The sequence below is a fragment of the Sphaerodactylus townsendi genome, linkage group LG13 (genome assembly GCF_021028975.2).
Source record: "Sphaerodactylus townsendi isolate TG3544 linkage group LG13, MPM_Stown_v2.3, whole genome shotgun sequence".
Taxonomy (NCBI): Eukaryota; Metazoa; Chordata; class Lepidosauria; order Squamata; family Sphaerodactylidae; genus Sphaerodactylus; species Sphaerodactylus townsendi.
The window spans coordinates 55446170-55471742 of NC_059437.1; the positions used below are offsets into that span (position 1 = coordinate 55446170).

At 47.4% G+C, this 25573-nt stretch overlaps 1 protein-coding gene across 1 annotated transcript in view; it reads right to left on the reverse strand.

Moving 5' to 3' along the window:
• Positions 1-5065: 5065 nt before the first annotated feature.
• Positions 5066-25573, reverse strand: part of LOC125442861 (BRCA1 associated protein) — a 30233-nt gene continuing 9725 nt past the window's right edge. Inside the window, exons 5-12 of the mRNA XM_048514616.1 lie at positions 25143-25256; positions 23558-23706; positions 22342-22417; positions 21689-21827; positions 20297-20406; positions 19054-19143; positions 11649-11752; positions 5066-8233 (exon numbers count right to left, since the gene is read on the reverse strand). Coding sequence (XP_048370573.1) covers positions 7873-8233; positions 11649-11752; positions 19054-19143; positions 20297-20406; positions 21689-21827; positions 22342-22417; positions 23558-23706; positions 25143-25256 — 1143 coding nt within the window. The 3' untranslated portion in view covers positions 5066-7872. The remainder of the gene's footprint in view (positions 8234-11648; positions 11753-19053; positions 19144-20296; positions 20407-21688; positions 21828-22341; positions 22418-23557; positions 23707-25142; positions 25257-25573) is intronic.

The following is a 25573-nucleotide window of genomic DNA, read 5'->3' on the forward strand; positions in this document are numbered from 1 at the left end:
GTGGGTTCTAGATCAAATGAAACCTGAACTGCCCTAAAATGGTTAAGCTGAGGCTATTGTGCTTCATATTTCAGTTCTCCGTGTTGTCTTTAAGCAAAATTTTAAAAAGAATTTTTGCTAGCTACTTAAAAACTAAGTGTGCATTTACAAAAGACAAAGAAATATAATTTATAGTCACAGTTCCTGAAAATTTGTTTAAAATGTTATTTTAAGGAATGGAGTTGCAGATAGTAAACTTGTTTTTAAACATCCTTTATTTATAAGTCAGGCTCAAATTTATCCCCACATGATATTTGTTAAGTTTCAGAGTGGGTGAAAGTATCTGCGGAGGCAACAAATATTGGTATGCATTACAGGGCAAGATTGAAATGTGAAAAACACTTTGAGCCTTTAAAACACTAATATAAATGCTTATTATTAATTAATGTTTCTCAAAAAGTTTAGGAAAACTGGAGAGGCAGAATTCAGCAACATTTCATAATGCTATCCATTATAACTTCATTAGATTTTCTTCGGGGGCGGGGTTTGGTCTTTTGCTTTTACTTTTGATTCATTACATGTTTCAACAATTATCACAAAGTTCAACATACAGCAATAAAAACGTATAAACAATAAGACAGCCTGAAGGGCCAGAAAGGCAATTTCTATATCCCACTGTCATGTGTTTCCAGTGATGTCAATCAAAGAATAACAGAGAAAGACAAAGAGATTCCGTGTGGTGTAGTGGTTACAGTGCCAACGAAGGTCTCTGGCAGATCCAGTGTTGAAGCCTGCTGGGTGACCTTGGGCCAATCACACACACTCAGCCTAACCTACCTCACAGGACTGCTGTGAGGATAAAATGCAAGAGGGGAGAAGGATTTTGTAAGCTATTTTTCCTTCTCAATGGGGAGAAGTGACAGGGTATAGATGAGGTTTATTGATAATTGCTATTCCACCTGTCTCCATTTTACATATGATTGGATCATACAGTTCATCAAGATTCTTGATATTATTCTGCAGGGCAGAAAGAGTACATTTCCGATATAGTCAATCCATTGCCATATTCTAGGAGAACTGTTTTACTTCTAGTACTGTTTTGCTGGTATCAAGTTCACAATAATAAGTTTTTAGCAACTACTGGGACATACTTTAACAACAAAATGTCTGGTTTAAACATGACCTAAAAACCCATCCCCTTTTTCAAACAGAGCAAGTATTGCTTTCCAAAACTTTGCAGACTGCTCAGAAGTCCACAATATATACAAACTCACACAAACATGTGTGAGTTTACAACACCAACAATAACCTTGGTAGCTACGTATATTTTTTCCGATAACCTTGCTAACGAGTGTCATTCATATATAATTTTCATAATATTTTCTTTATGGGAGAGACATAAGGAAAAAGATGATCACAATCTAATTTGATACCTCATAGCCAAGATCTTTACATAATTTGGAAATTGTTTCATAATTTTACAGTCCATGACCAATTATAATTTATATATCTTAGAAAACATTCCTATCAACTTGAGGTATTAGTGTTTCAATTGTAGCAGTGAATGATTAAATTATTCTGATTATAAAACTTTCATCTGTGTTTTTTAATCCACCAAAAAAAAAAAACATTTGAAGGGATTCTAACATCATCAGCTATGTAATACCGTGTTTCCCCGAAAATAAGACAGTGTCTTATATTAATTTTTGCTCCCAAAGATGCGCTATGGCTTATTTTCAGGGGATGTCTTATATTTCTGTGTTCTGTTCGTCAGGCATGCTTCCAAACAAAAACTTTGCTACGTCTTACTTTTTGGGGGATGCCTTATATTTCACACTTCAGCAAAATCTCTACAACGTCTTATTTTCCGGGGATGTCTTATATTCAGGGAAACAGGGTAGGAATCTAACACGAGCAAACCATGATTATTAAACTAACAAGTTTGTTTCGTTTTCCAAAAAGTTCAGAATAGGAAGGATAGAATCTAGCAACGTTGTACAATGTAAGCTTTTAAGGAGCTTTTCTGTTTGATAAGATTTTATTTTATCCTGCAAAGCTGTATAAGGATGGGCTGAGCCATTGTTGGGGGCGGGGCCTACGAAGACAGAATCCTGGAATTCAATCTAATCCTCACACCTTGCCCTTTAAAAAAGAACTTTTATTAGCAGCAGCCAGCAGGGGTCATTCTGTGGCCTGTTAAAAATAATTGTCGGACAAGTTTATAGCATGGATTCTAATTTTCTGCAGAATGTACAATTTCTGCATGCCAGGTTTAAGACAGGTTCACAAAAGTAACTGCTAGCACAAATAGATTTTAGTAGCGTCTTTGAGGCCAACAAGCCCGTCAGAGTATAAACACCTGTGAGTCACAGCACCGTTTGCCAGATATTGTTTATTTATGTAATTCTTCATTCTGCTGCCACAGAGTTCAGTTAGGATTGCTGTTAAATAATCTTTAAAATAATCTTTAAGACACTTTAAAAGCGTCTTTAAAAAAGAGCATTTTACACAGGCCGTTAACACTAATCCATATATTTTACAACTGCCTACAAGGTCCAAGCGGGCCTTGATAAATTAGGTGAGTGGGCTCAGAAATGGCAAATGCAGTTCAATGTAGCAAAATGCAAAGTGATGCACATAGGGGCAAAAAATCCAAACTTCACATACACGCTACAGGGTTCAGTGCTATCAGTCACAGACCAGGAAAGGGATTTGGGCGTCTTAGTTGATAGTTCCATGGGAATGTCAACTCAATGCATGGCAGCTGTGAAAAAGGCAAACTCTATGCTGGGGATCATTAGGAAAGGAGTTGATAATAAAACTGCAAGGATTGTCATGCCCTTATATAAAGCAGTGGTGCGACCGCACTTGGAGTAATCAGGTTCAGTTCTGACGCCACATCTCTCAAAAAAGGATATCAAGAGATAGAAAAAAAGTGCAGAGAAGGCAACGATGATTGAAGGATTGAGCAATCTCTTATGAGGAGAGACTGCAGCCGCTTGGGACCCTTAGTTTTGGGAGGAGGAGACGCCTGAGGGGATATGATTGAAGTCTGGTAAAATTAAGTGCATGGGTAGAAAATGCTGACAGAGAGACATTTTTCTCTCTTCACAATACTAGAAACTAGGGCATTCATTGAAAATGCTGGGGAAGAATTAGACTAATAAAAAGAAACACTTCACTTAAACGCGGATTTTCACAGGTTTGAATATGTCGCTACAGGAGGTGGTGATGGCCACCAACCTGGATAGCTGGATAGCTTTAAAAAAGGGTTTGACAGATTGATGGAGGAGAAGTCAATCTATGGCTACCAATCTTGATCCTCCTTGATCTGAGATTGCAAATGCCTTAGCAGACTAGGTGCTCAGGAGCAGCAGCAGCAGGCCATTGCTTTCACCTCCTGCATGTGAGCTCCCAAAGGAACCTGGTGGGCCACTGCGAGTAGCAGAATGCTGGACTAGATGGACTCTGGTCTGATCCAGCAGGCTAGTTCTTATGTTCTTATGTACTACCGGTACTAACACCTCATTAATAAAATTAACTTGCTATTTCTACTCTAGGTTCAAAATTTCAGAAAAAGGGTTCAAAATTTCAGAAAACCTGAAAAATATGAAGTAAATCAAAAGTGCTTATGTCAACGGAGAAAAAACACACTATGGCTAGATTAAGCTGTGGACTTACTTATGGTGGAAGTTGTGGAAATGGTTGTCTGGAGCTTACATAAAAGACTATTGGGTCCAGTTGCGGTTGATAAAACATGTTGGCAAAGCAACACATTGTCACAATTATGAATTTGCAGCAAATCCCCCCCACACACACACACCCCTGCTTGTTGTTCATGGGGAGGTTCCTCATCATCACTGTCCAGAGGCTTCCATTCCAATGTGGACAGCTGATTGACAGCCGAGATTGTGCAGAGGTTTGTAACTTGGGTGACATCAGTACAGACACCTAATTCTCTCTTCCCCCATCCAACCCACGTCCCACGCCTGCGTTCCCTCAACTGCTGTTGTACTAAACTGACGCCTCTCCACAGTGGTAACGGCTTGCACAATTGTTTCACTGGTCCTCTTGAGTGTCAATGTTTTCTTTGTATAGCTCTCTTTGTATAGCTTTCATTGTATGCCACTGTGTGTGTTGTCCCCACCCCCACTGCCTCCATCGCATGAAGGTATCGCTATCAGAGGCACCAAAAGAAAAAAGAAAAAAGGAAAGCCCATATAAACACCAACGCAACGGGACTAATGACAGAGTGAGCAAGCTTTGGGGCTCACCAGAACACTTCCTCAACCTGGATGTTAAGCAACAGTGGGAGGAGATAGTGCTGGGGTGGATTTTTAAAAGTCCAACTGGCTGTTTGCAATAGTTTGAAGAAGGAACAGGGGACTGATTGAGAGGGAAGCAGGCAAAGAGGATGGACAGGGCTGTGACCCAGGGATACAGAGTTCTTAATGGGTACGCAACTAGGGCTAATTTCTGAGTAAGGGAGGAATCACTCAGTGATTCCCCAAATAAGAGCTTGCCTGACACAGCGAGTCCCTTTGTCAGCTTTGTTCAGTACTGTGGCCTGTGACTGATGGCGGGTCAAGACTGCAGAGATCAGGGTTTGATACACACACAGCCTGTGTTCTGCCTCTGAGCCACAGCCTCTTCCGGGATCCTGTGAACTCAAGAGTTACCATACCTGAGAGCCCAGACTCCAGTATTCTCTCTCATGTGGAGAAGATAATGGTTTCAACACAGAAAGGCCTCTGTGCATCTGCAGAAGTTTTAATGAAGGTGATGGGTTTCCGTACCATACAGCGAAACACAGTAAGTTTGTGATGACAATATCAGACAGGTCCCTATGTCAGTGGGTTGTAGCCAAAATAACACCCTTGTGGGCACCTTAAACACTCCCATAACTTTATCCCAGCACAAACTTTCATGGACTACAGGATCTGAAGTAGGTTCAAACACCACCTGTTACAGGATCGGTTTTCAATATGAGGAGAATCAACATTTTGTGATTCCAACTCTACTGATTTTTCCTCAGCAATATTATACACACCATGACAAACACAAATCAGACACAAGAGCCACGGGACACGTTTCTTCCAGTTTAATGTAGTCTTGTAGCAGATGTTACACAGCCGTGTGACTTTAAGAACTAAGTTTTTGTTAGCATTCCTTGTGCCAGCCAAAGTCCAGCATACCCTTTGACAAAGAGACACAACTCTCACTGGAGGAGAGACTTGGCAAACCTTACCCACCCAACCACAGTGTTCTCGTACTGCACACCAGTCATGTGGATTAATTAACAGCCCCAAGCCTCTGCCCCTGGCTTCCGAGAGGCCGGGGCCACCACCTACAACATGACACGCAGGCATTTTAGAGTAAAGGCCAGGCTTCCTTAGAAACAATCAGGGTCACTCCACACGACTATAATGTGAACAAGGTGCAGTTTGGAGTAGTAACAATTCTGGGGACAGTTTAAACTTTCATTGCAGGAGCTTGTAACAAAGAATTCACCATAAAAACAGTTGGTCCTCACACTTTGTGTGAGGCATCGGCTGATCAAATGGGTTGTGAACTGGAGCCTCTTTCCCACTCAAAGCCCTTGTTGAAAAGTTTTCCCATCATCTTTGCGATGACTCGGCAATAATACACACTCGCGTCATCCTGACTTGGTGTGTGTGAAGAAACCGAAGATCACACACACACAGAGCATCTAACGAAGTAGCTAGTGCAAAAATAGGATTCTTTTAAATAACCAAAATAGAGTTTCTATAGGAGACCAACAGGAGGAACTCTTTGCCTTTGAAAACCTCTCAATGCATCGTGTACATGAATTTAAAAAAAATTATACTACGAAGTTTGAACCAAAAGACTGAGAAGTTCAGAAAGCCAATACATTTTATGTAGTAAAACACACATGTCTGTCGAACTCAAGTCCCCAGTTTCATGCAGCCAGCTTAATAAATCCTGGTTTTGCAGCCAGTGGAATATTGCACTCTGCCTGGGACTGACACGTGAAAAATGCACATTTCCCCATTAACTAATGGAAGATTCAAAACTAGGCTGATTTCTAGAATGTACATGTACTACACACTTCCCCTCACACACCACCATGGAGTCCACTGGTTTGTGTTAGAGCACTGTGAAGGACAGCTTCCACATCACTGGAATGTGGCCATTGGGGCCTCAGGTAGTGCCACAGATGCAAGAGTGCCAGTGGCCACCCAAAGCAGAAAGGTCTTGCCAAAACTCACATGGCACGTGTGCGGCAGGCAGAGGCCAAGCACACTTGTCATTCACAGCTGCTCTTGAGTACAAGGCGGCGACAGCACAGCTGGAAGAGAGGTGGGGAGCATGAAGGGGTCGGATCCATGGCGGGCTACATTAATGTCCCAGCGTGGAACAAGACAGCCCTGGCTGGCTATCTTCACTCTCTGCTCCAACAGCTTTTGAGTTTCCTTCCAACTGAAGCCCATCCAACAGGACTTCCTATATCTGAATCCTATCGCCTCCTGCTATCAGAAGAGCTAGACTGGCAAATGCATACAGCCAAAATCCCAACAGCCCTTTCCTGCCTCTTCTCGGAACAAGGCCTTTTGGAAGGGGCCCAGTTCCCAAAATGAGTATGGAAAGGGAAAACACACCTGGAACTCCACAGAAGAAATACAGCCTGGGGAGAAGCTAAGAAGTGGAGAGAGGGAGGGAGGGAGAACCCCAGTCATCCTTTCCCCCACAGCAGTGTGTGTGAAAAGATGTTGTCCGAGTTGGCTCACATGGACTTGTGTAAGGCATAGCACTTACTGGGTAATTAAAAGCAGGGACTCTACGGAAAAGTCTGCCCTTCAGCTGGGCAGGGCAGAGAAAATATCACAAGGGTTGCTCCCTCTCTACCACATCATAAAGAACGGAGCCCTTTGAATACCCTCAGGCTGCTTCCATGTTAACTGAGAATCCTCCCAGAAAGCTACCCAGCACCGCTACACGGACAGAATGCTTGTGGAGTCGGGACTGCCTCAACTGGGCAACGAAGACTTGAGATGCTTCTGAAAGGCAACGGACTGGGCTGAGTCGGTGCCTTGCGCCACCTTTGCTTTCAGGGCAGCCCCAGAATGCTTGGCCAGTATCCCCCCCTTGTTCAGCCCTCAACTGTTGCCCAGCTGGGTTCACCTACTTAGGCCAAAGGGCCCCAGATGCCAGAGCAGCGTGTTATGCTAACAAACACCCATGCAGAGCTCTCAACACTATGAGCAGAGCTTCTTCTCCGCTGTGTAGGGCTGCGTGAATTCCCCTGGCAGCCTAAAGCAAGACACATGATCAAGGATGGGGTGCCAGCAGGAGACCGTCTCCCCCAGAGTCTTGCAAGGACCACGTGCCTATTTGCTTTCTCCATTCTGTCCAGCCCTCCCCAGACGTTCAAAGCACACGCTACCGTGAGAACGCCCGTGCTCATTTCAAACCAGGCATCCTGAGATCATTCAGGAAACCCTGCTTCTGACGCTGGGTTTCAGGAAAGTGGTGGAGGCGGCCCTATCCCGGCCTGCCCCCCTTAAATAAACCTAAGGCTCTGTCACTGTTTTGGTTTTTGCATGTTTTAAAGTGAGTTCCCAAGCAAACATCTAGAACAGAACACAATGTCTCGGATATGCAGCAGAGAGGAAGAAGTTAAATAACGTCAGTCAGCCAAGGAGTGACTAAGTAACCACCTAAGAGCAGAAGGAAATTCTTAAGGACTGCCCAACGGTGCTGGCTAGTTCACCGAGGGGAGAAAATGCTCTAGCAACCAGCAGCCGATCCCCTGGCTAGACTCGTGCACCTGACAGGCGACACTCCTTCCACCTCCGCCCAGCTCTCTGTGGCCAGTTTTGGTGAGGTCAGCAGCCTGGGCCGCCCCCTTCCTCACTTGCCCCGCTTGGCCCTCCCCTTCCGGGATGAAGGCTTCCCGGTGCCCCCCGCGGAAGAGCTGGCTGCCGACGCCATGGCAATATTGATCTGTCCCTCCTGGATCTCCTGCCGCGCCTCGGCAGGGAGGTGATTGATCTTCTGCTGGGCTTCCAGGTAGAACATGACGTCCCGCAGCTGCTCCTGCACTTCGGTGATCTGCAGGTCCTTCTGCTCGCAGGTCTCCTTCAGCAGCTTCTCCTCGTCCTTCAGCTTGTTCTGGAGCAAGATCTGGTTCGCCCGCAGACACTTGTTCATCTCCTGCTCCTCCTTCAGCTCGGTGGTGAGTTTGGACACTTTGGTGCTCAGCTGGCTGCATCTGAAAGGGAGGAGCAGGTGACAGTCGGGGCGGGGGGTTGGGGGCTGTTTGGAGGCTGCTCCATCCCCAAGGGCTTGCAGACCACACAACACCCATCCCCAGCAGAAGAAAACAGGGGTTGGTACAATTTCCTGGAATCACCCACAAACTCCGTGGACAAAAAACTCTAAGCAAAGATCAACAGCCCTGACCGATTACAGTTTGCTTGGATTTTGGCCAAGCTAGTAAGGACGAGTGCCATAAATAGGGCCCCGGGGGGGGGGGGGGGGGGTTCCAAGAAATCAGCCACACCATGCATTTTTGTGCCCTCCTGTCCAAACATAAAAAAGAGCCCCCTGCCAGACCAGTGGCCCGCCTAGACTAGCATCCTGCCTAGCATCCATTGACCAACCAGGTCCTCTGGAGGACAAAGGATAGAGGCCCTATGCCCGTGGTGGCGAACCTTTGGCACTCCAGACGTTATGGACTACAATTCCCATCAGCCCCATGGCCAATTGACCATGCTAATACAAAACCAGAAACGCGTTGCATCAACCGCTTTTATGTGCTGAAAGGTGCATAATTTGATTATGAATTTAGAACGCTGCATTTTAACTGATGAATTTTAATATTTTATTTTGTTTATCCGCTTGTTTATATTATGTTGTAAACCGCCCTGAGCCCCTTGGGGGAGGGCGGTATAAAAGTGGAACGAATAAATAAATAAATAAAATAAATAATAAACATTCTTAAGAGGACATTGTCTCGGTAAACTGGAAGTACTGCGTGCGAATGCTGATACCTTAACAGCTGAGAACTCTTACACCTAAGAGCTTTGTCCTTAAGAATATTAGCCACATAGAGTGCTGTTGTATTTATTGTTGCACTTGTTTCCTTGTATATATGCACTTTATTGTTTATTATGCACCTTTCAGCACATAAAAATGGTTGATGCAACCATTTCTGGTTTTGTATTAGCTTTTGGTTTTGTATTAGCTTCAACGTTGCATCTGGTGGTTGATTGATACAATTGGCCATGCTGGCAGGGGCTGATGGAAATTGTAGTCCATAACATCTGGAGTGCCAAAGGTTCGCCACCACTGCCCTATGCCCTTCCCCTGACGTAACCTCCTGGCACCAGTTGACTGCCTCTGAACGTGGAGGTTTTCTTTAGTCACCCTGGCTAGTAGCCATTGACAAGACCTGCCTTCCATCAATCTAATTCCCTTTTAAAGCAATCTATGCCTACAGCCATCACTACGTCCTCTGGCAGCCTGAACCCAGGGCTCAGAATCAGCATTAAAATGCCTCCAGTGTGTCTTAGAGATCAGACAACACGAAAAAGAGGCCATGACTTCTGCTGATTAATAGCAGAGCTAACCAGGGGAAAAAGAAAAGTCTGGTCTTGGATGAGGGCTGAATTCACCTGAAGGAAGACATTGTAGCTTCGTGCAAATACTGCAGGAGCCCAGGAAAAGCACACTACTAAAAAGCAAGCTTACAACCCTTCTTGCTGTGGAGACGCAGACAAAACTGTGGCTGAAATCTCAGAAGTCAGAACAACAGATACATAAGATCTGATTCTTTACAATCTGTCAGTGCTCAGGATACCACCCCAAGTGGACGCCAGAATGACATCCACCACCAGCAGGGTCTTCTCAGTAGTTGCCCCAGCCCTGGGGAATTGCCTGTTATTCCTCATCTAGAAGGCAGACTTTGGACACTTTCTCCTGGCGGTTGGGGGGCTGTAAACAAATGAGGATGGGGGTGCGGGGTGGACATGAACCCTGTTTGGGTTATGATCATTTTGAAGCTACAAAAGAAGCACATCCATCACATTATCAGCTGTCAAAGGCTGATGCCAGACGCTGAGGCTCTCACTTCGTTACGTCACTCAGGTGAAAGGCAAGTGCCTGCGTTGCCTGTTGCATTAATATATACTTGGAAGACAGAATGTTTCTCTCATCTGCCTGAAAGGGAGTTTGGAATGTTTCCACATTGCCCACTGAATTGCTTAAACACAAAGTCTCAAATATTATTTTAACTGCTAACTGGTTTCCTCGCCAGTTAGGAATGCTGAGAACTGCTGTGTGATGGGGGGGGGGGGGGGGGGAGGGGGGGCGGGCTGCTAAACTCCTCAGAGTTCAGAATTCTGGAGCAGGGTATAGTGGACATTTCAACCCTCCCCCCCAAAAACCCTGTCCCACCCTACTGCTTCACATGGCCTCCAGCTTCTTACATAAAAACAGCCAAAGAAGGATATTATATAATTTGCACAAGGTGCCCATTAGCCCAAGATAAAGGTGGGCTACACTATATTGCAAAGATGGAGGAAACAATCCAAGCACAGGAGAGTGTGGCTCTCGGGATACTGTGGATGAACTGACAAAGTAAGAAGAATAGGAGAAGAAAAAGTATTCTTTTGCAAGAGGGAATCTGCCAGCCACTCCCAGACCGAATTGAGACCAAGATTGAATTCGTGTGCAGATTTACAGTTATCTCAATAGAACAGTGGTGGTGAACCTATGGCACTCCAGATGTTCATGGACTACAATTCCCATCGGCCCCTGCCAGCATGGCCATGCTGGCAGGGGCTGATGGGAATTGTAGTCCATGAACATCTGGGGTGCCATAGGTTCACCACCACGGCAATAGAATCTAAGATGCTGGATTGACTCAATCAAGGGAATGTGGGCCTTCAGTTTGCCAGACCTGAGCAGGGCTATTACGGATAGGATGCTTTGGAGCTCATTAATTCACAGGGTTGCCATACCCCGAAAGCAACTTTACAGCCCCCAACAGACACACAATAGAACTTGGGGACGGCTTTCTCTATTAGAAAGACAGAACTAGCCCACTTCCACTCCCACTCATAGAAAGCAGGGACTGGCCCACACACACAGAGCCTGGATCTCATTTTCTTGGTTCTCTGCAATGAGATGCAGGAATATATTTTTTTCAGCGGGTAGCCATGTCTGCCTGTAGCAGAACTACTAGATATGAGCACAGGAGCTCCTCAGAGACCAACAAGATTTTGGGGGCATCAGCTGTCAAAGAGTCAAAGCTCCCTTGATCACAGGAGACTTTTAACTTTCAAAAGCTGACACCTTGAAAAAATCTTGCTGGTCTCTAAAATGCTAATGGTTGAAAATCTAGTATCAATACATTAGTTAGCTGCGATTTGGCTGCCAGCAGACGGTTGGTTGCTGCAGTAAATTAAGGCGGCTCTGCCTCCAGGACTGGTGATTTCCACAACGCCTGGGCACACAGGTCAGAAAAAGCATGTCTGGCTTCACCTCCGTTCATTTAACCTGAAGGGCCCTTGTAAGTATCTCAGACACGGATTAAGAAGAGTCTTCTAGGCAAGACTGCTGGCATCGAGTCAGCGCTCAGTTGGAAGAATCCACTTTCTAGGGAAAGAACCAGGCGGACGTACTTCCTTTCGAGCGACTGCTTCTCCTTGATCAGCTCGTTCAGCCTGCGGTCCAGGGCGTCGCATTTCTCAATGGTCTCTTTAAATTTGGTTTTCATGTTGTTGATCTGTTGGAAAACAAAGAGACTTTTTCAAACGTGCCAAAGTCCAAGCAACACATTTTCATTCTGGCAGTGGAGCTTCCTGGAGTAAATCCACAGATTTTGGACACTTCTTGAAGGGCTGTGTGTGTGTGGGAATGTAAGCAAACCGTGGGAACTGGGGAGCGGGTGGGGGTAATTGGGACGGGACGTCAACGCCTGGGTTCTGACCGCTGGAGGCTACACATGATGAATTGGCTCCAAAGGCTGCCCTGATCTGCCCATACCCTGCAGCATAAATGGAAGCTTTCTCTGTGTGGAATAAAGAGGAGTGTCCCCCTCCTTTGGCATTACTGCTGGACTGAGCTTCATGGTGCTCCAAAGGCTAAAAGAACATAAGAACATAAGAACTAGCCTGCTGGATCAGACCAGAGTCCATCTAGTCCAGCACTCTGCTACTCGCAGTGGCCCACCAGGTGCCTTTGGGAGCTCACGTGCAGGAGGTGAAAGCAATGGCCTTCTGCTGCTGCTGCTCCTCCTGAGCACCTGGTCTGCTAAGGCATTTGCAATCTCAGATCAAGGAATTTCACCACATGAAATTCTGGTACTGAACTAAAAGGCACTGATGCTATTGGGAGACTGTGGAAGCAGGCACACCACTGCTTCACCCTCTGCCACTCACTTCCAGCAACCAGCCCTGTCAGGACTAAACTAAAATCCCCCTTGGGCACAGACAGGGCATCACTCCAGTGCCAGGGTCTGGGACTCTCAAGTGTGCAGAACAGTCGTTCTTACTACACACCTGCCTCCTGCAAAGACCTGCTGGGAATAGAATTGAGGGTGCCACACCTCCAGTCTCTCTCTGGGTGTATACTGAGAAGACCAGCAAATGGTGAGGTGAAGTCACACAAGGGTCCCCGGGGTTCTTCCCCAACTCTCAGCACTGGCTTCTGATGCACCACCCGGCTGTCAGCTCATGCTTCCTGTTCCCAGCACTTTTGGCTGGCTGCAAACAGCCCTGAGTTGACAATGGCAAAGAAATAATTCTGGCTCCTCCCATCCACTCCTAACACGTGGCTCTCGTGACTTCCTGTCATACACTTGCAGATCACGTTCAGTAGATCCCCAGTCTGGAAAGGCCGAACGCCACCTCCCTGTCCTGCATCTCCGTACCTCCAGCTCTTTCCCCATAGAATCATAGAGTTAGCCCATCAAGTCCAACCCCCTGCAATGCAGGAACATAGAAAATGGCCACAATCAGCTGTAACAGTCAACTCCATCCAACTGAAACTAAACCCTATCCAGTGGTGGTGAACCTTTGGCACTCCAGATGTTATGGACTACAATTCCCATCAACCCCTTCCAGCATGGCCAATTGGCCATGTGGGCAGGGGCTGATGGGAATTGTAGTCCATAACATCTGGAGTGCCAAAGGTTTGCCACCACGGCCCTATACTGACAAGCCAAGCCATGCCCAGCAGCCTGCCAGACTCATTCAGAAAAATGACTCCCAAGTACACATTTCTACATAGGAGATTAGGCGGCTATCATGCAAACACAGCAGTAGCTGTACATATAGCCAAGGATTTAGCTCCCACCATGGCATGGATCAAGACTGAAACATGCAGGGTGAGGACAGCATTCTTCTGAGGATGTGCAGAGGGCACACATGAGAACCCAATACATGAGCATGGAACTGGAATGAAGAGGCAGTTGCTTCAGTTCCAGGGATATTACTTAAAGGCTGGCCTGAGTCCCAGGATTTTTGACTGTTTTGCAACTGGTGCCGCAGCATAGCTGGCAGCTGGGTGAGCCCCTCTTCAAATCTAATCTTCCCCAGAGGCATACTACGTAGCCTTAGGGAACCCCACAAACACAAGCACACTCACCCAAATCTGCAACATCAAAATAATGCTGTCCTACCTTACTGGGCTGTTCATGGGCTTATTCCATTAATATACATAAGCCTATGAGTATAGGAAGCACTGAAATAACAACATTGTTCTGTAGGGTAGGTGCTTTGCAAATGCATTCAAGTTTGCAAAATCAAAGTAAGGTTAAGCCCAAGAACAAATGTCTGTCAAAATTTACCCGCAATTTGCTTGCATTTTATAGTGCTCAATGGAGAGGAGTGGAATTGCAGCCAGAATCCCATCTGGGGGTGGGGGTGGTACTGCTTTAAAATATTTCATTTCAAAAATTAATATTTAACCTCAGGATTGCTGCCTACAGATAACAAATACAAATAACTTGCTGGCATACAGAAAGTGTGGTTCCAAACAAACAAACAAACAAATTGCATTTGGGGTTTTTGCTACAGTAAGCACTAAGAGCCACATGACCTATTCTATTGACACACATTCTGAGAGGCCCACAAAGCAAACAAAAAAAGGAGAAATCCAGCTCTCTGGCGCAAGCGACACAGCTTCCGCCGCAAAGAAGCCGCATCTGCCAAGAGGGCTGACCCTTGGCCTCAAGAAGGCAGCAGAGGATTTTCTTGCCCACGGCCAGGTAGCCGAAGGAGCCAGTCAGGGTTTAAAAAGGGAGCCGCCAAAACAGGAAAAGCTGGGAAATGTGCCAATCCCAAGGAGGAAGAAATGAAGGGTTGGGTGGGGAGCGGGGGCACAGAGATAAGAAAAAGCTGACTTCAAAAAACAGGCAAGTGGATGTACACATTTTTTCATTTACTGACACCCCCTCCCCCACCCGTTCTCCCCAGTTGGGACTTGAACATTATTGTGAGAAAGTGGAATGGGGGACACAATCACCCTTTTAGGTAGGCTTGGCTGAGAGTTTGTCACTGGCCCGACAGCCTCGCATGAACTTCTGCACCGGCCAGCATGGCGTAGTGGTTAGGAGCAGCAGACTCCGATCTGGCGGCCTGGGTTTGATTCCCCACTGCTCCACATGAGCTGCGGATAAACTGGATTTGTTTCCCTGCTCTTTCACATGACGCTTGTTGGGTGACCTTGGGCCAGTCGCAATTCTCTCTGAACTCTCTCAGCCCCACCTGCCTCACAAGGGGTCTGTTGTGGGGATTTCCATGGCAAGAAACTAATAGAGGTGGTTTGGCACCTTCTGCCGCTGCACAGCGACCCTGGCTTTCTTTATGTTTAGAACTGTCAATACCCAGCAGGCTTTCTGCCCCACTATAATTTTTCTTTCATTTCTGATTTTCTTTTGGACTTTCCCCTTCCTACTTAGACAATAATTAGATGTGAAACAGAATGCGAAACAGAAATCTCAGCTTTCTGCTTTGTTTTTATCTAACTCGCCAGGGCAGGTTCCCCCCCTTTCTTCAATGTTTCCTTCTTGTGTTCCACATTTTATCCAGACTGAGCACCTGTGTGTGGGAACCCCTTTGATCTCAATCCGGTACAGCGGGCAGACTTTACAGCCACGCACTTATACTGAATAAGCAATGGTGCTCAGATGGGTGGTGGGTGAGCTGAGAAAGAGTGACACAACTAAGGCTATCTGGCAAGTTGGCGGCAGAGGAGAAATCAGAACCAGGAACTTAGAAGTGTACAGCTCAGCATCTCCCTCTCCCGCCCCCTCACACAATCTTGTGTGGAAACAAGAAGTACTGGAATGCAGGCATCAAGCTGCCCAGGATGGCTCCCAATCTTGATCCTCCTTGATCTGAGACTGAAAATGCCTTAGCAGACCAGATGCTCGGGAGAAGGCCATTGCTTTCACCTCCTGCATGTGAGCTCCCAAAGGCACCTGGTGGGCCACTGCGAGTAGCAGAGTGCTGGACTAGATGGACTCTGGTCTGATCCAGCAGGCTCTTTCTTGTGTTCTTATGTTTTAACCTGTGCAAGTCTCCCATCAACTCTGCAGGGGCTCATGCCAAAAAGCCGCTAACCAACCCCGTTTCCACTCCTTCTACCGTGTTTCCCCGAATATAAGACAGTGTCTTATATTAATTTTTGCTCCCAAAGATGCGCTATGTCTTATTTTCAGGGGATGTCTTATTTTTCTGTTTTCTGTTCGACGGGCATGCTTCCAAACAAAAACTTTGCTATGTCTTACTTTCGGGGGATGCCTTATATTTTGCACTTCAGCAAAACCTGTACTATGTCTTATTTTTTGGGGATGTCTTATATTCGGGGAAACAGGGTAGCTGTGGATTTCCTTCACTGAGTAGAAAGCTGCACTAGGTAGCCTCTTAGGTCCCTCCCAACTCTAGCACACTCAGTCAAGCTCAGGAAAAGACCAGACCACTAGATTTAACCAGAATGACAGATCAGAATTGCTTCTGGGACAGCATTCGCTGGTAACTATCCTCAGTCTAATAAAAGCTAAAAGAGCTTCCACAGACTAGGCTGGGTCTTTCAATCAGCCTGTAATCGATTTGCCTTTATATGAATTTCATAATGTGCAGCTGGGGAAGAATCAGGAGCCAATCAGAGCAGGTGTGTTGCTGCCATTTTGATATCCCTCCACTGGCTGCCCATCAGCTGTTGGGTTCAGTTGTAGGCAGCAGCACACAAAACAGGTCCATTGTATCTGCATAGATCCATCATGTTCCACAACAGCAGGACTGCTCATCTACAATGCAGTTGAGTGGCAGGTGCCACTCTTCAAATGGGCAAAATCTTATTGATAGGAATTGTAGTCCATGAACATCTGGAGAGCCACAGGTTGCAGACCCCTGACCTTGAGTCTCAGTGAAAAAGGTGGACTATACATGACATAAATAAATTGGTTGCAAGAGAAGGCTGCAGAAGTCTACATCAACCATTTTATAAGCACCATCACCTAGATCAGTGATGGCAAACCTATGGCACGGGTGCCAGAGGTGGCACTCAGAGCCCTCTCTGTGGACACGCACAAAAAGAGTTCATCATGTGGGGGGGAAATCTAGGCTGGCCTGGGCCGCTGGGCTCGATTATTAGCATTAAACCTAAGACCTAATTTTGGGGTAGCAGTGTAGGTAACCCTGTTAAGCACTGTTAAACCCAATGATTTTAATGCGAAGAACTAAAGCGTGATCCTTTACCTGGGAGTAAGCTCGGTTGCTGGCAATGGGGCTTGCTTCTGAGTAAACCCTCCTAGGGTCGTGATTCACCCGTTCAAAGAGTTGCATGGTTGCTTCAAAGCAAAGCCATCAACTACCACCAAGCTTATTCCCGAGTAACGCATGCCTCAGAGCCAACCATTTCTTCTCAACTAAAACCTCAGAATTCAGGTTAAATTGCCGTGTTGGCACTTTGCGATAAATAAGTGGGTTTTGGGGTTGTAGTTTGGGCACTCGGTCTCAAAAAGGTTTGCCATCACTGACCTAGATGGCTGCTGTCTGCCCCAACTCCATCTAATTGCCCTGGTAGCAGTTTCAGAAGCTAGCAGTGCCTTGCTTTGGAAAAGGACAAGGCTCTCTTAAGGCTATGCTAACAAACAGCTGCAACCTTCTGATTCACTGATGTGGGACATCTATCTATCCATTTCCAGGGCTGTGGTGCGTGGGTGCAAACTGGGGGACCCACCCACCCCTATCAATGTGATTTCATCAGCAAGTGCAAATTTTCCTGAGTGCAAAATCTAATTACTGTTAAGCAAGCCAAGTGGGCTTCATTTGTCTTTTACTGGTTTTGCCTGAACATCTCCCATGTGTCTGCCTCAGGCACAGGTGGAGCTTCTACCCTTTTGGCCCCTCCGCTCAATGCGAACTACTTTTTGTTACTTTCCTGAGAAGCATCTCCCCCCCACCCCTGCCCCCCTCCACCCCTTGATTCACTCAAAACCAGGAAATTTCATCCTTGGCTTGCCCTGAGTTCCTGGACTTGACAATTATTTCTTCACTATTCTTTTGCACTGTCTCCCTTAACGATCACTGCTCAGCCGGCCAAAACTCTGCCCTGCTAGCCCTCCGCGGGCACAGAGGCTGCCAGCTCCACATTCACTTTGGGAACCAGCCAACTGTGTTATTGATAGCGGAGTCAGAAATGAATAATTCCATTTCTGATCTTGCTGTGAAATTATGTTTTATTTCCTTATAAGTTAGATAGGAACAAGTTGGGTAGAATGCAGGAATTACTGTTGTATTTTGTATTTGTGTCTGCATGGAACCTCTTTTGCTCAAGGCAGGAATCCACCCCTGCTCCACCCGGGCATGTCCTTTTCATTTGCAAAAACCATGAATGGACATTTGACAAAAGGAACCCCAGAAGAAGTGCCTCCATCTGCCTTAATCCCACCAGCAGGCAGATAAGGGTGCCGTCCTCTTCCTGGCCCTAAGCACCCATAGGATTATTTTGTGTTTTTCCCGCCTGTGCCTACGTCATCGCCTCGCCCCGTTTCTGCCTTCAAGATTCAGGAAGGGACTGCCCTCCGGACTCTAATTGGTTGCTATATATCTATAAATGAATGGTTGTGGGCTGTCATGTATTCCCCCGGACTCCCGGGCGGGAGAAAGTGTCTTGGCTCTCTTTCACTTTCTCTTTCAGCCCCACCCACCTCACAGGGTGTTTGATGTGGGGGGGGGGGAGGGAAAGGACACTGTAAGCCCCTTTGGGTCTCCTTACAGGAGATAAAGGGGGGTACAAACTCTTCTTCCTCTTCTTCTATATACAAGTCTGCAAGACAAGAGTGTGCTCCACAAAAATCTAAGCCAGGGGTAGGGAACCTGCGGCTCTCCAGATGTTCAGGAACTACAATTCCCATCAACCCCTACCAGCATGGCCAATTGGCCATGCTGACAGAGGCTGATGGGAATTGTAGTTCCTGAACATCTGGAGAGCCGCAGGTTCCCTACCCCTGATCTAAGCCATAAGATATCTGTTTGCATCTTGCTGCCACACACTGACGCCCCTTTGGCGTGTCTTAGTCCTGGGGAACTGTTCCCCATAGACGGCAAAACTCCTGACGAAGGAAATGAGCCAGTCTGGCGCAAACTCCAGGAGGCTGTTGCTCTAACCGTTCTGAAAGCCTCTGCTAATTGTTTTTCGTCCATGACCCATTTTATTAATTTGCGACATCCATACACTGCCTTCCCAGCAATGAATTCAAAGCGTTTTACAATTCAATGTAAAAGTTAGAATGGGGATCAGCAAACAGAGGTACCTACTATTATGCAATGTTTACATCCTGACCAGGAGGGGCCAAATGGATGGCCCCTACCAGACTGCCAACAGCCCCCGGCTAGATGGTCTTGCCCCAGGAAAAGGCAGCTACCTGATTGTAAAAGGGTGGGGTGGGGAACAGACCTGCCCATTTGCTTAACCCCTCCCCTCTCCACTGCTTAAGCACAACATGACTTATAGCTCCAACCTGCCATCCTGAAAACTGAAAGACGCATTATTAATACCATAAAGTTTTCAACTCACCTCTTCACCGGTGTCTTTTTCTATTCGGACAATCTTGTTCTCCCAATAGATGCGCTGGGATTCCAGCTGACTTGTTAGCAAATATGAGTACTGCATTCCACGGGAGATGAAACAGCAGCAAAACAAAAATGAAACAAAGCAGTAAACTTGTGCTTTGGTGTTTCCAAGTCTTGTCTAACAAAAACAAACTGGGGCAGGATAGAATCATAGGGCTGGGAGAGACCACAAGGGTCATCAAGTCCAACCCCCAGCCATGCAAGAATACACCATTCAAGCACTCTCACCAGGTGGCCATGCAGCCTCTGCTTAAAAACCTCCATCTGATGATGGCACCCTTCCTCCACCTGGATCAGGCTGAAGTCAGGGAAAGAGTCAGACTCTGTACACAGCAGCTTCAGCTGACAGCTGTGAGTTGCCATCGGCGGCAGGGCACAATTATGGGAGGCAGTATTTATTCAAAACATTCATTAGCCCCCTTTCTGCCTTGTGGAATTTAAGGCCGCTTCCAAGGCAAATAAAAACGACGACGATAAAACATACATAAAAGACACAATTTAAAATCTCAGTTAGGACTGCCGATAAACAAAAAATTAAATCAGTCAAATGCAGTCTTAACAGTATGATGGAGGGGTCAGAAGGCTCACGGGCTAGTGGCCAAACAGCCTGCAGTGTGAGGTTAGAGTTCCTTCTCCCATTCCACACAGTGGCCAGCCAAATGCCCCAGAGGGCACCACAGGAGCAGGAGGGGAGGCTAAAGTGGTCCTGGCGTCATCCCCCACCCCAGCGTCTGGCACTCCTCGCTCCTTCAGAACACAGAGCCTATATTTAACCCTCACGGCTGGACCTCTCTTCCTAACCCTCTTTTAACCCTCTTTAAAGCCACTTCACCTGACCGCCATCTTCACACCCAAGGGCAGCAAGACCCACAGCTCAATTATGCATCGGGTGAAGAAGCAATTCCTTTTGTCCGCTGCCAATCTGCTGCTTATTGAGACACAGGGAGCTGTACGGTTAGCCTATCAGAATCCTCTTGACTCATTCATCAGAGCTAAAGGCAATCGCGATGCACACAAGCCCCCTCCCAGCAATTTCCCTGCCCACTGACTCCAGCAAGACTCATGACTGAATAACGGCACAAAAGCACTGGTCGCTCGCCACAGGGTTGCTGTTAAGTGAGCTGGGGGAAATGAGAAGGGCAGGGGGAACTTGGCACTGGCCCGGATTTGAAGCAGCAGCTCTTTACCTCTAGCTGCAAGGCATCGATCTTCTCCTCTTGACACATGTCCCCCTCGCACTCGTATTGGACCAGCTTCCCATCAGTCTTACTGGCTACCAGGCGATGGACATAATTATCTAGAGAGAAACACAATAAACAGCAAGTTCTCCAACCGTTCAGAAGTGAGATACAATCTGGTCCACCGGTGACAGAGGGAGACCCAGACCTTGCTAAACCCACCTTTACTGAGAGGCTGCCAGTCTCACCCCAAAGGTGTAAGGACCTGGAGGGTGGAAATGCCCCTATTGCTAAGCCCTTCGCATGAGGTATCATATCTACACTTACATATTGTATTTATTTATACGGCCCAAGACCAAAGTGTAAAAGTAGCATAATACATAATACTAAAACACTTAAAATGATACAAAACTTTGCACCAGCATTTACATTTAAAAATATAAACATCCTTCTAAAACTGCAAGTGACATAACACAGGTTTTCCTAATTTTACTCGCTATCCAACCAAATTTGGCTACACTATAAGTGACCTCCAGGTTCCTACCTGTTAGCATAATCGAAAGCAAAGTCTTTCTATCTCTTCCCGGGAAACAAGAGACTGTGAGAGTGTTGAGACCTTCCCTAACACGACTGCAAATCTTGCGGCCAAGTAAGACATGCTCCATAGACTCAATGATCTTTTCTCCACATAGACATAAACATTCTGCTAGAGATATTCCTTTGCGTTTACCATAGAGGACAGCAGAGGGGAATATACTGTATCTGAGTGCAGTAAAAAAAATATTATCCGACAAATCAGATTATCTAAATGCTTAACGTAAGGCATCAAGACAACCTTGTTTAGGGAACTTGGATCGTAAAGGAAACTGTTAACTTTGTTCAGCTCATGCTGTCTTTCTACGTCCAAGATTCTGTTTCGCCAGCTCCTATTCCTGAGCATAGTCCATGGTTATAAGAAGTTGCTGTGAGAGACCATAGTTAGTACCTCAGTTTTCCCGCCACCTGTTGGCTGAACCAGGTCCCTCCGCTGGCATCTCTCAATGGAGGAGATCTTGTGCTTTGAGGCTCCCAGACTTAACCCTTCACAGCAGAGCACAAGCAGCAGCCAAGAGCACTGCAAGCAAGAACCGCGGCAGGACTCGCTTCTCTTGCACACCAGCGGCACAGCCATCCCACGTGAACCCACAATCATTTTCCCATTTGAAAAATGTACATCATCTTATGTGGCCTGTGCTTGAAGCAGGGGAGAAATCTCACAAACAAAAGGAAGTGCCTAGAAAAGGTGTCAGAGGACAGGAGGAAAGAGATGTCTGGGCATTTAGATGCTTCCCACGTGCTCATCTGGCGCTCAGCTTTGGCCAAGCTGCGTAAGCAACAACAACAACAACAACAAAAGAGTACCTCCCGCATAGTCCCAGACTCTGTGATTGGTTAGCTGCATGGCATAGGTATGTTGCGTCTCCTCGAAATGCTTGTAAGCGTGCCGACTCACGTAGCGCCCACACCCGATGTGCCCGCAAATTAGACATATCCAAAGGTTCTGCATGACGAAAGGAGAAGATTTGTTGCGAACAAAGTGGCAAGAAAGGCTGCGCTGGAGACTGCAAGGGGTGAGTCCACTGTGGCCAAACAGAACAGACATCCCGTGGCACCTTCAGGGCTAACATTGCTGACTTCCATGTGGAGTTTCTTGTGTCACTTATTCAGATATGCTGCCTGATTTGCCTTGGGCCTAGCACGTGATGAAGACGACAGGAGGAAGGGGCACAGTGAGAGTTGGGGAACTGGGTACAGGGCCCCCAGAGCTGAGGAGCCCAGGGAGCTTTGTGGGTTAGGGGGAGGGCACGCTCCTCTTCAGGAAGAGCAAACGCTCCGAACCTACCCTCCTGCAGTTAACCTCTCAGGGCCTTTGTAAAGCACATTCAGGGATTGTCTGGGGGAAGCTAGCAGTCCCGCTGCAAAGTCAAGCCCCTTCAGGTAATGCAGACAGAGAAGCTGCCGCCACCGCCAAAACAAGTCAAATTCCTCCCTCGCCCCCACAGTTGTCCACTCACTTCCTGGACTCCACACTCAAAGCACTTGTTCTCCTCCACTGGCTCTGGGGTCTGGCAATACCGGCACACAGGACACCTGCCAGAGTCAGGAAAAGAGCAGACGTGACCATTCAGGCCAAAGACAGGTGACACACCCCAATAGCAGAAATATGAAACATGGTTAGAAAGAGGCAGTGTATGTTTGGCCCAGATAACCACCACATCCCCCAACTCACAAACCCTGTGCATTATTTGTTCAGCCACATGGGTCTCAGGGTGACCCCCTGCTTTCATTTCCCAGAAGTTTCCAGTCCTCCAGGAAATGGATTCAAAACAGTGCTTGCACGCAGCTGCTTTTCCCAGGGGTCCCACTTCCAAAGGCTGCAGGGCTTCTTCAGAGAATGATCAGCATTGTATTGTCGAAGGCTTTCACGGCCGGAATCACCAGGGTGTTGTGGGTTTTCCAGGTTGTATGGTCATGTTCCAATAGCATTCTCTCCTGATGTTTCACCTGCATCTGTGGCTGGCACCTTCAGAGGATCTACTGGAACACGGCCATACAACCCGAAAAACCCACAACGCCCTAATGATCAGCATTGTTAAGAACGCTACCCAAAGGATAGATTGTCCACTGTCTCCGATCTGCTAGTACAATGTGAAATCACAAGCAGTAGTATTGGATCACTTGGAACTACAGGTAAGCTCGACAGGTCTGACCAGCAGCCATGCAAGCTGAGAACACATCCCAGAATCCTTTGCAACACACAGGGAGTCCTTCAGACACAGTGGTGCAGGTAAAGTGACCCAAAAGAGTTCTCTGGGAGTACTATAACACTGCAAAAGGTACAAATTTGAGGTGGAATGAAGGAACAGTATAGCACGTTTGAAAAACCAAAAATGTAGAACGTGCGGAGGGGAAAAAGTAGTGATCGCTCTGAGTTCCGATAGATCAAAAGCCAGTTTATCCAAAGATAAGGCCTAACTCTGAGGGTAATGATGGGAGAGAACTGGTTTACAATAATCCAGAAGCACAGATCCAAGAGCGTGTTTGCAGATGAGCCAAGCATCTTCTCAGCCACTCTGTGGCATCAGCACTAGGGGTGACTGGTGGACGATGGGCAGAAAAGTGACAAAAATCACTCGCCTTTTGGCTAATTTCAGCCCCCTGCAAACAGCCTCCCGCCACCCGCCACCCCCCCCCCCTGGTGCCAAGTACAGAGCAAAGGGAACAGCTTACGTGGTGTCCTCCCACCGCTGCAGGCACTGGCTGTGGAAACTGTGGTTGCAAAGGGTGGTGAGAATCCCATTGACAGACTCGTCCATCCTCTCCAGGCAGACGGTGCACTTGGGCAGCTCGGTCAGGTCCATGACTGGCAGGCTGGCTCCCTTCGTGAGAAGAAGGCCACGTCTTTGTCAGTTCCTGAGGTGCTGGATGACATAAGCCACTCAGCACCCCTTCGCGGGCTTTGCAATCGGTGCCGCTGGTCATACTGCAGGCAACCCTGACCCCAGCGCCTCTGCATGGATGCCAAAAAGACAACTGTGTTCTCCCCCTGGCAGCAGACAGACCTAGCACTGAGCTGACTGGGGTCACAGTCTGTCCAAAAGAGCCAGAGTGCAGAGGTTAAGAGCAGGTGGCTTCTAATCTGGAGAACCGGGTTTGATTCCCCACTCCTCCACCTGAGTGGCAGAGGCCTAACTGGTGAACCAGATGTGTTTCCGCACTCCTACATTCCTGCTGGGTGACCTTGGGCTAGTCCCAGTTCTCTTAGAACTCTCTTATCCCTCCCTACCTCACAAGGTATCTGTTGTGGGGAGGGGAAGGGAAAGGAGCTTGTAAGCCACCTTGAGCCTCCTTACAGGAGAGACTGTATAAATCCAAACTCTTCTTCTTCAAAACATAAAGGAGGCCCCTGGGGGAGGGGGGGCAGGGTCTGTCTGAAGCAAAAATGAGCAGATAAATAAAGATGACACGCAGCGAGGTGAGCAGGATGAGACATGGCACCACCAGCAGACGTGCTGCTACCTGGGTGCCCTTTCTCAAAGGTGCCACCTGCCAGGAAGCTTCTTGCCCACACCAGCACTAGGAATCCCCAGAGCCTCTTTGCCTCCAATGCCTGCCAGCCCCACCCCACATCCCCCATTCTGTGCCCAGGATTCCACTGCCACGTGGTCACATTTAAATGGCCCCTCTTGTCTCCCTCCCACTGTTTTCTACTCCTTTCTGCACCAGTGGCAGTAACAGAAAAGGAGAGGCAGGTGTTGTAAGAGGGATCAAGAGAGCAGAAGGACTAATAAAAGGAAACACTTCTTCCCGCAACGTGTGATTGGTGTTTGGAATATGCTGCCACAGGAGGTGGTGATGGCCACTAACCTGGATAGCTTTAAAAGGGGCTTGGACAGATTTATGGAGGAGAAGTCGATCTATGGCTACCAATCTTGATCCTCTTTGATCTGAGATTGCAAATGCCTTAACAGTCCAGGTGCTCAGGAGCAACAGCCGCAGAAGGCCATTGCTTTCACATCCTGCATGTGAGCTCCCAAAGGCACCTGGTGGCCCACTGCGAGTAGCAGAGAGCTGGACTAGATGGACTCTGGTCTGATCCAGCAGGCTTGTTCTTATGTTCTTAAGGCGGCAGAGGGGGGGCTCGTTTCTGGGTGCCTGAGGAGCAGCCATTCCAGAGGGGGCAGGAGAAGGGGAGCTCAGAGGGGAGAAGCAGCGCAGAGGGATGAGAGTCTGTGGGACACAGAGATAGAAGCCAAGGCAAAGGAACAGGAACAGGATGATCCCCAGCGGCCAAAGATCAACAGAAACTACTTACATCTTCTGACTTGAAGACTTCAGCCCTCTCCACATAGACCAGCTGGCAAACATCTTCTTCTATGGAGTTGAATTGCCGGCCATTGCAAGTCATGTAAAAGCTGTCTGCGTCTGCCTGGGGAGGAGAGGCAAAGGCGAGAGGCTGAACACAGCTGGGAGGAGGCATTCTCCCCAAACATCTACCAACATTGCTAAGGAAAGAGCATTTACTAGGCCAGTGCCTCTCCACATATGTGGCAGGCCCCCTCACCTCCTGCCTGCCCTAGCCGTGGCCTGCAACTTAAGGGCATGGCCAAGGAGGCCTGGCAGTGGTTGTAACGGCACAGAGGAAGCAGCGACTGCAGGAAGCAAAGTACGTAAGCAGCCAAAAAGAAATGAGGCACAAACCAAGAAGCCCACAAATCAAACCTCACAGCTGAAAGAAACTCCTTA